At 49.2% G+C, this 10,865-nt stretch overlaps 1 protein-coding gene across 1 annotated transcript; it reads left to right on the top strand.

The window, feature by feature from the left end:
* The first annotated feature begins 816 nt into the window (after window positions 1-816).
* On the top strand, window positions 817-2,530 carry LOC126539868 (uncharacterized). The gene has a single exon (XM_050186685.3). The coding sequence runs from the start codon at window positions 817-819 to the stop codon at window positions 2,515-2,517; it is 1,701 nt and encodes a 566-aa protein (XP_050042642.3). The 3' UTR covers window positions 2,518-2,530.
* Window positions 2,531-10,865: the final 8,335 nt, after the last annotated feature.

Here is a 10,865-nt window from a genome sequence, read left to right as displayed (position 1 = left end):
AATGGCATGTCCCGTGGTGGAACGATGAATGTAGAGTCGCACTTAGGAATCAAAACAAAGCGTGGGGGTTGCTACGTGCTTCGCCCACTGCAGAGAATCTTGTTAACTTTAAGAAATTTAAGTCTCAAGGCAGGAGAACCCGCCGACAGGCCAGAAGAGAGAGTTGGCAATAGTTTTTATCGAACATGAACTCGTTTACAGATGAGGCGACAGTCTGGAACGGCGTAAATAGAATTAGAGGGAGACAAACATATTCACTCCCTCTGGTAAACACACAGGGTGACACGCTGCAACATCAGGCAGACTGACTTGGGGAGCACTTTGAGAGTGTGTCAAGTTCAAAACATTATTCGAAATCATTCCTGAAGTATAAGCAAATAGAAGAATGTAAGCCACTCAAAAGAAAATGTCTACAGAATGAATCGTACAACTGCCTTTTCGGTATTGCCGAGTTGAGAGCTGCCTTGGGCTCATGCGAGAAGCGCTCGTCCCTAGTCAGAGATCGGCTCCGTGATTGCTAGCCAATTACGCAGTGCTAATTACCTCGAACCAAAGTTTTGCTTGCACCAATGTGTCCGTGAAGGCGAGCGGCATCGACCGATACCGGCTGACCCCAGAGGTGCGTTTTTCTTTGCCACATTTCGTGACTACTTCTACTACCGCCGTGCGAAGGATTGCTAGGCTTAGGCGTGTTCCACGGACACTAAGCCCAACACCGTCGCACCGACAGCGGCCTGCCGTACATCCCGGCGGCTGCCGCTCGTCAGCTCCGAGATGGACGCGCCCTCTCAAACAACAATGATCGTGGACAATCACATGTGCGTTCAAGTTCAAGGAAAAGAGATATCACCCGAGGAATACCACAGCGACGCCGGATGGACGCTCGCGGGGGAACGCATGTCGAGGCTGCGCCAGCGGACCCCCGCCAGCGGCAAGCCCGACGGACCCGGCGGGAGTCAAACAAGCACGAGGTCGAAATTCTACAAGATCTTCAGAGCCGCGGCCATCAAAGCAGCACGCATGCCAGCCATGCCACCAGAAGAAAGCAAGATAGTTGTCAGACCCAGAGGGGGACTGGACATCGTCAAGACCGGCACCACCACCGTCGCTGCGGCCATACTCGCTGCGGCCAAGGTGACGCGCGAGGAAAGCGCCGCGGACACCATCTGCCCCAATAAGCAACAGAACATCATGGTCGTCAGTACACCGAACGAAGACAACGCGGCAAGGTACGCTAAAATCCAGGAAATATCTATTCAAGGCAAACCCTACGAGGTCAGCGCATATCGCACGGCACCTCACGACACCGTAAAGGGCGTCATCAGAGGCATTCCCATCGACGCGAGCGCTGACGAGCTAGATAGAAAAATCGTCAACGAGAGGAACGCGCTAGCAGTGGCTGCAAAAAGGATTGGAAGCACGACCACGGCGATTGTGGTGTTCCAGGGACCCAAGGTACCGAACTTCGTCCGATACGGAGTCACCCTGATACCGTGCCGCCTCTACAAGAAACAGATCGACGTCTGCCAGCAGTGCGGCCGAGTGGGACACCGCAAGGACGTGTGCCCGACCCCCACAATCAAGACGTGCCTGGCCTGCGGACTCGCGAACCCTACAGAAGACCATCGCTGTACCCCAAAATGTAAGTTGTGCGGAGACGAACACCCGACCGGAGACCGAACGTGCAAGGCGAAGTACAAGATCCCCTACGTAGTGCGCAAGCGACAATGGGAGCGCCGACAGGCCGAACGCCAGCTGCTGTCGGAGAGCGATTTCCCGCCACTAGACAAGCCGCCAGATACTCGAAAGTCAAGGACCCCATCGAAAAACCGCGCGCCCAAATCCAGAGACAGCAGCTGCTGCAAGAGAAGCCTCAGCAGGAAAACGTCACCATCACGTGAGCGAGTGAGCTGGGTCGACGCAGCGAAAGGAAATATTATAAGGAACGCGCAGAAAATCACCGAAACCACGAAAACAGAAGATATGAACAAGGTGCAGGAGGCAAATGAGATCCTAAGACAAGAAAACGCGGCGTTGCGAGCGACCATCAACAACCTCACGCAAGAGATCGCCGAGATCCGTCAGTTGCTGCTATGCAACAACGAGCCACTACAGAGACCCACGCCAAGCACAAGCAAGACCGAGGAAATGACAACGAACATCCAGGAGAAAGCCATAGAGGAACCGGCACCGAAGAAGCGAGCCATTGAGGCCACGCGCACGCAAACAGAAAACGATCGCATCGACAGCCTCGAAGCGAAATTCGAAGCGACATTCAGCAAACTCGAACAGCTAATCACGACGAACATCGCAGCAGTGACAGCATTGAAACAAACAATGGAGACCTACCAAGCTGAGAACGCGAACAGATTCGCCTACATCGAAAGGACCTTACAGCCGATGGTAAGCCACCCGACGTTTGCGCCCCTCTTCGCGCAACATCCACCCAACCAGGGAGCCCCGTACACGCCAACGCAATCATGGCCGCCAACGCAACACCAGCAGCAGCAGGTGTAACCGCGTGGCAGTGGAACTGTCGCGGCTTCGGAAGGAAGAAGGCAATCATCCAACAGCACATCGTACATGCCGCGCGCAAGCCAGACGTTATACTACTACAAGAAACACTAACCAACGCACCGTCCCTTCCCGGCTACAGAGTGCACAAGGGACCACCCGACGGCAGAGGCCTGTGCACCCTGGTCAGGAAGGGACTCACGTTCATCGAACACGAGCTGCAAAGCAATATCAAGATCGAGCACACACTCACTGAAATCATCCCGGGCAAGAAGAGAAAAGGAACCCCGCAGGGGCGTCTGCGTCAGCAGGCGTTTGGTGTGTTGCGACACCACGGACCCGAGCACACGAGGGTTGGACCCTCCCGCGTGTAGCCGTGCGCGGCTTAGCCGTGTCCGGGGAAAGGGGGATCCTGGGGGTTGAGCCGATGCCGGGTGTTTGGACCTTTAAGGCCCCCCGGCGGAGGCAACACACTTCTTTGGCCTCTGCTTCACGTAGACGGCACCCCCGGACTGACCCACCCGGGGGAAATCGGCAGTCGCCTTTTCCTGTCCTCCTCTCCAATCTTCGTCTTTCTCTCTCGCCTTTTTCATCTTTCCTGTCTTCTCATCATTTCTCCTCACTTCCTAGTTTCCCGGCGGCAAGGGTTAACCTTGTGTAGCTAGCCAGCCTTGGTTATGCTGTATTTGGTTATAGCAGCGATGTACGGCTGGCGTTGGCAGGGTTTGTCCAGCAGGAACTTCTGTCACGTCCCCCTGTTGGGCTCCATGGTGGGTGGTCGGCATCGCGGCCGAAAACCCAACTGTACCTATGGAAAACGCGTTTCCTAAACTACCTGATCGCCCTCAGAAACGAGGGCGCACCGAAGAAGTATTTCAGTTTTTCGGACGCCAAGTCCACAATTTTCCTCGTTTTCATGTGATCCACACAGAAAAACCAGCTAAACAAGTCCGAACAATCTCCCCCTTCCTTGTATCTAAGACCCTTACCGAAGTTTTTGGCCCAGGTTATAAGGCGTCGAGGATGGCTAGCGGTGACCTCCTCTTGGAGCTCCGCGATCTGAAACAATTTGAGAAACTGCCAAAACTAGTATCATTTGGGGAGACCCAAGTAGTAGTAACCCCGCACCGCACGATGAATACCACCCGCGGCGTTGTCTCGGACGATGATTTGCTGGAGCTCACTGAGGCCGAGCTCTTGGAAGGTTTCAGTGAACAAAGTGTTATAAATGTCAAAAGAATTAAGATGAGGCGAGATGGTAAAGAACTTGCGACCAAACACCTAATACTCACATTCAATTCAAGTGTCCTGCCCGAGTCAATCGAGGCCGGGTACATCAAGCTCCGTGTAAGACCGTACGTGCCAAATCCCCTCCGATGTTTCAAGTGCCAGCGTTTTGGCCACAGTTCGCAGAGCTGCCGAGGCCGCCAAACTTGTGCAAAATGCAGCGCGCATGAACACTCCTCTGAAGCCTGTGAGAATTCTTTCCACTGTGTAAATTGTGATGGCGAGCATGCCGCATACTCGCGGTCATGCCCGTCTTGGAAGAAAGAAAAAGAAATAGTAACAATCAAAGTAAAAGAGAATATCTCATTCAAGGAGGCACGCAGGCGGGTAACATACCTTCCTAAGGCCAGCTTTGCCGAAGTGGCGCGTCAGGGGGCAGCGTCACAACGGCCTCCGGCGGCTGTCCGACCCACAAGCCGTGAGTCGGCAGTTACGCCATCTGTCCCCGCGGCGGTTGCAGCTAGCGCTGCTCCGTCTACCCAGCAGACGGGGCCACCGACACCGAAGGTGGGTGCAGCCGAGGCTGCCCCAGCCTCCGAGGCCCCTTCCAGCGCTGGCAACGGCCAGCGCAGCCAAATCCCTCTGGGAGCCCCATCGACCTCCGGGCTGGTGGGCGCAGGGGTCTTGCCCTCCAAGGCGGGACTCCCTCTGAAAACTTCCCGCTCGCAAGAGCACGTGTCCGGCGCCTAATCCACTAATCCACTAATCCACAAATATAATCCAAAAGTGCTGTGTTTACAGGAAACACACTTAAAATCTAAAAACACAAACTTTCTCCGAACGTATGTTACGTTTCGCAAAGATCGCGATGATGCCGTCGCATCATCGGGTGGTGTTGCGATTGTCACTCATAAAAGTATAGCCTGTCAGCCCTTACAGCTACAAACGCCCCTTGAAGCAGTGGCGGTGCGAGTTGTTCTGCTAAACAAACTCATCACTATCTGCTCGCTTTATATACCCCCACATTACAAATTAACTAAACACGAATTTCAGTCCTTCATGGATGAATTGCCAGAGCCTTATGTTGTTCTTGGCGATTTTAATGCACACAATTACCTGTGGGGCGACCCTCGTATAGATGCGCGAGGACGACTTGTTGAAGAATTCCTTTTCTCTTCTGGTGCGTGCATTCTGAATAAGAAAGAACCCACATATTACTGTCTTGCCAACAAATCCTTTTCTTCAATAGATCTTAGCCTAGTCTCCCCGTCACTACTGCCTGAACTCGAATGGGAAGTTACAAACAATCCTTACGGAAGCGACCACTTCCCCATACTGCTACGAACACCTAAAGAGAACGAATATACACCACAGGCTCCTAAGTGGAAGATTGATACAGCTGACTGGGAGAAATTTCGAACTCTCAGCAGTATTTCATGGGATGACATGTCCTCGTTAGGAATTGATGCTGCTGTGGAATATTTTACAGCCTTCATAATAGATGCCGCATCTAAATGCATATCACAAGTAAATGGCTTGGCATGTAAACGGCGCGTGCCGTGGTGGAACAAGGATTGTAGGATCGCTCGTAAGAAACAAAACAAAGCGTGGGGGTTGCTACGCGCCTCCCCCACTGCGGAGAATCTCATAAACTTTAAAAAAGTAAAATCCCAAGGCAGGCGAACCCGCCGACAGGCCAGAAGAGAGAGCTGGCAGAAATTTTTATCAGGTATCAACTCGTATACAGATGAGGCCAAAGTCTGGAACAGGGTTAGTAGGATAAGAGCGCGACAAACATACTCCCTCCCTTTGGTAAACACGCAAGGCGAAATCCTGCAAGACCAGGCAGATTCACTTGGGGAGCACTTTGAACGTGTGTCAAGCTCAATCAATTATTCCCAGTCCTTTCTTAAATATAAAGAAATAATAGAACGTAAGCCAATCATTCGAAAATCCAGGCAGAATGAACCGTATAACTGGCCTTTCAGTACTGCCGAGTTGAACGCTGCCTTGAACACATGCAAAAGCACTGCACCGGGACCTGACAGTCATGTATGACATGATTAGAAACCTACATACTGACACACAAGTTACACTACTTACACTATTCAACGCTATTTGGGCTTCCGGATACCTCCCATCGACATGGAAGGAAGCGATTGTGGTTCCTGTTCTGAAGCACGGGAAAGACCCCTCCTTGGCGGCAAGTTACCGTCCGATAGCTCTAACTAATTGTCTGTGTAAGCTTTTTGAAAAAATGATAAATCGCAGACTTATACATTTCCTTGAGCTCAACAAAATGCTCGATCCTTATCAGTGTGGATTCCGAGAAGGGCGGTCAACAACAGATCATCTTGTGCGCATTGAAGGATATATTCGCGATGCCTTTGTACACAAACAGTACTTCCTCTCCATATTCCTTGATATGGAGAAGGCATATGATACAACATGGCGTTACGGGATCCTGCGAGGTTTGTCGGGAATGGGCATCTGTGGAAATATGTTGAAAATAATTGAAAGCTATTTGTCCAATCGTACCTTCCGTGTAAAAGTTGGCAATGCACTGTCACGTCCCTTTACCCAGGAAACTGGTGTACCCCAGGGAGGCGTGCTCAGCTGCACTCTCTTTATCGTTAAGATGAACACCCTACGTGCTTCACTACCACCTGCCATTTTTTATTCCGTATACGTAGACGATATACAAATAGGCTTCAAATCCTGCAACCTCACAGTATGCGAAAGACAGGTACAGCAAGGCTTGAACAAGGTTTCTAAGTGGGCAGACCAAAACGGATTCAAAGTCAACCCCCACAAAAGTTCTTGTGTTCTCTTCACAAGAAAGAGAGGCCTGGTCCCAGATCCTTGTGTAGAACTGGGCGGACAACAAATTCCTGTAAACAAAGATCACAAATTTCTTGGTGTTATACTTGACTCCAGGCTTACTTTCATTCCGCACATAAAACATCTGAAAGAAAAATGTCTTAGAACAATGAACTTACTTAAAATCCTATCCCACACAGCGTGGGGTAGCGACAGACAGTGTTTGTTGAATATTTACAAGAGCCTTGTTCGATCACGGTTAGATTATGGTGCCGTAGCATATCACTCTGCCGCACCGAGCGCACTTAAGATGTTAGACCCCGTTAACCATCTGGGTATCCGTTTGGCCACTGGCGCATTTAGGACAAGCCCTGTTGAAAGCCTATATGTAGAGTCAGATGAGTGGCCACTCCATCTTCAAAGAACAAACATCAGCTTAACATATTTTCTCAAGGTTCGCTCTAATAAGGAACATCCGTGTTTCACAACCGCTAACGACTTGACGTGTGAAACACTTTTTCATAACAGACCCTCTATGAGACTTCCTTTCTCACTGCGTGCAAGAGAACTTTGCACGGAAATGGATGTCCCAGTTCTCGAGCAACGCTTAATGCCCCCAGCTAAGCTAGTACCACCCTGGGAGTGGCAGCTGATAGTGTGACACATCCTTTATAGAGGTTACTAAACATGCGCCAGAGCCACATATCGAAATGCATTTCTTGGAGCTCCAGCACAAGTACTCGTGCGCAGAGTTTTACACAGACGCTTCTAAGTCGCATGCCGGGGTGTCCTACGCAGCCATTGGTCCATCCTTCTCGGAATCCGGTGTACTGCACCCTGAAACAAGTATATTTACGGCTGAGGCGCATGCACTATTGTTGGCTGTGAAACATATCAGAAAATCAAATATTCAAAAGACAATTTTATTTACAGACTCCCTAAGTGTAGTAAAAGCCTTGAAGTCACACTGTAAACACAGAAACCCCGTAATAACTGAGCTCTATTCCATTCTCTGTAGAGCGTATATGTCTAACCAGCATGTCATTATATGCTGGGTGCCCGGACATAGGGGCATTGAGGGTAACGTTCTAGCGGACCAGATGGCCACATCCATTTCATTGCATGCAGTTAGTCCTACTGCTCCGGTCCCTGTCACAGATCTGAAACCTTTCTTAAGAAGAAAACTGCGAAACCACTGGCAACGTATGTGGGACGCAGAAGTAAATAACAAACTGCACGTGATAAAACCACAGTTAGGTTCTTGGCCCCCCGTAACAAAATCACGGCGAACAGATGTCCTATTCTGTCGCCTGAGAATAGGACACACATTTGGCACGCATAACTTTCTACTCACTGAAAATGATCCTCCAACCTGCGGTAGATGCGGGGAAAGGCTGACCGTCCTCCACGTCCTCCTGGAGTGTCGGGCAGCCGAATCTGAAAGAAGAAAACATTTTTCCCTAGCATACCGGCAGCACATCCCCCTACATCCCGTAATGCTACTCGGTCCAGAACCTTTATTTGACACCAACACAGTCCTAAGTTTTCTGAAAGATGTTGTCTTGCATGTTTTTAGCCCCACGTGTTCGTAGCGGGTCCTCTCTTCAGAGGATGCCGCTGTGATAGCTCTTTCGTATAGCACGCGCCTCTAGGCCCTTGTGTTTCAAGGGCTCCGGTGAGGCAGCAGTGCTCCAGATAATTTTACTATCTCATATATCTTTTATTCTGTATCATTCTTTTACGATGGATTTTAATGTTCAAAGTATTCGTCATGAGACGTCGCCATAATTTTATAGCACGTAGATTTTACGCACTTTACAGCGACAATTTTTAGGCCAGTTTACAGCCAAGCCACATCTCCATAATACATCGTCAACATCACCACTTGTCATGGCGCTCTTTGGCCACACCTGGCCCTTGCGCCATTAAACACCACATATCATCATCATCATCATCCGAGCTAAAGCTTCCTGTTAAGATCAATCCTAACAAAAGCTCTTGCGTTCTTTTTACAAGAAAGAGAGGAATGATCCCAGATCCTTGCTTAGAACTGGATGGACAACAAATACCTGTAAACAAAGAGCACAAATTTCTAGGTGTTACACTGGACTACAGACTCACTTTCGTCCCCCACATTAAACATCTGAAAGAAAAATGTCTAAAAACAATGAACATAATGAAACTTCTTTAGCAGACTACGTGGGGTAGTGACAGGATGTGTTTATTGAAACTCTATAAAAGCCTCATTCGATCACGAATAGACTATGGTGCCGTGATTTGTCACTCTGCCGCCCCGAGCCCGCTAAAGATGCTAGACCCAGTCCACCATCTAGGAATCCGACTGGCCACAGGCGCTTTCAGAAAAAGTCCCATACAAAGTTTATATGCAGAATCAAATGAGTGGTCACTTCATCTTCAGAAAATATACATCATCCAAACATATTTTATGAAAGTCCACTCAAATCCTCAACATCCCTATTTTAATACCATTAATGACATGACATATGCTACACTCTTTCGCAATCGTCCCTCCGTAAGACAGCCTTTCTCACTGCGCGTGAGGGAGCTTAGTGATGAAATGCACGTTCCACTCCTCGAGCTTCGCCTTATGCATCCAGCCAAGCTGCTACCTCCTTGGGAGTGGCAGCTCATACAATGCGATATATCTTTCGTGGACGTCACAAAACATGCTCCAGAGATTGAAATGCAAATGCATTTCCGGGAACTTCAGCACAAATACTCCTGCACGGAGTTCTACAAAGACGCATCAAAGTCGCACGACGGGGTGTCCTATGCAGCCGTCGGTCCATCTTTCTCGGAATCCGAGGTACTACATCCGGAAACCAGTATCTTTACGGCTGAGGCCTACGCACTGTTGTCGGTTGTAAAGCCTATAAAGAAATCAAAACTACAGAAATCAATTATATATAAGGACTCCCTTAGTGTTGTGAAGGCCTTGATGTCTTTCTGTAGCCACAAAAATCCGGTAATTAATGAACTCTACTCCGTACTGTGTAAAGCATATATATCTAACCAACGTGTGATAATATGCTGGGTGCCTGGACATAGGGGCATCGAGGGAAATGTACTAGCGGACCAGATGGCCACATCAATTTCATCGCATGCAGTTAATCCTACTGCTTCGGTCCCTGTCACAGACCTGAAGCCTTTCTTAAGAAGGAAACTACGAAACCACTGGCAACGCATGTTGGACGAAGAAATAAATAATAAACTGCATGTAATAAAGCCACAATTAGGTTTCTGGCCTGCTGTAACAAAATCCCGCCGGACAGATGTCCTATTCTGCCGTCTAAGAATAGGACACACTTATGGCACACATACCTTCTTACTCACGGGAAACGAGCCTCCAACCTGTGGTAGATGCGGGGAGAGGCTGACCGTCCGCCACGTCCTACTGGAGTGTCGGGAAGCCGAATCCGAAAGAAAAAAACATTTTCTCTTAGCATACCGGCACCACACCCCCCTTCATCCTGTTATGTTACTTGGTCCAGAACCACTCTTTGACACCAACGCCGTCCTAGGTTTTTGAAAGATGTTGTGTTGCATGTTATTAGCCCCACACGTTCGTAGCGCTTCCTCTCTTCAGAAGATGCCGCTGCGATAATTATTTTGAATAGCACATGCCTCTAGGCCCTTGTGGTTCAAGGGCTCTGGCGAGGCAGTGGTGCTTTAAGCAATTTAACACCTCGCATATTTTAAACAATGCATCATTCTTTTACGATGGATTTTAATGTTCATAGTATTCGTCATTAGTCATCGTCATAATTTTATAGCACCTAGATATTACGCACTCTACAGCGATTATTTTTAGGCCACTTTACAGCCAAGTCACATCTTCCATAATACATCGTTAACACTACCACTTGTCATGGCGCTCTTTGGCCAAACCTGGCCCTTCCGCCACAAAATACCACACATCATCACCATCCCCAAACTTCCTGATCGCCCTCAGAAACGAGGGTGCGCCAAAGATGACCTTAAGTTTTTTGGCAATCGTGCACAGAACCTTCCCCGCTTGCATGTCATCCACTCTGAGAAGCCCGAGAAGACGGTGAGAATGATCTCACCTTTCGTTGTCTCGAAGTCTCTGACGGAAGTTTTCGGTCCCTCATACAAAGCATCGAAAATAGCTAGCGGTGATCTTCTCCTAGAGGTCCGCGATCAGAAACAATATGAAAAAGTGTCCAAACTTGTATCTTTTGGGGGTCTTCCAGTCACAGTGACCCCACACCGTACCATGAATAGTACCCGTGGCGTTGTATCGGATGCTGATCTGCTAGAAT

Source organism: Dermacentor andersoni, chromosome 2 (assembly GCF_023375885.2).
Source record: "Dermacentor andersoni chromosome 2, qqDerAnde1_hic_scaffold, whole genome shotgun sequence".
Taxonomy (NCBI): Eukaryota; Metazoa; Arthropoda; class Arachnida; order Ixodida; family Ixodidae; genus Dermacentor; species Dermacentor andersoni.
Note: the sequence above shows the minus strand (reverse complement) of the source record. Positions and strands in the feature narration are given on the sequence as shown.

Excerpts from the sequence above, each read along its gene's own strand:
- LOC126539868 (XM_050186685.3), top strand. The coding sequence starts at position 817 with ATGTGCGTTCAAGTTCAAGGAAAAGAGATATCACCCGAGGAATACCAC.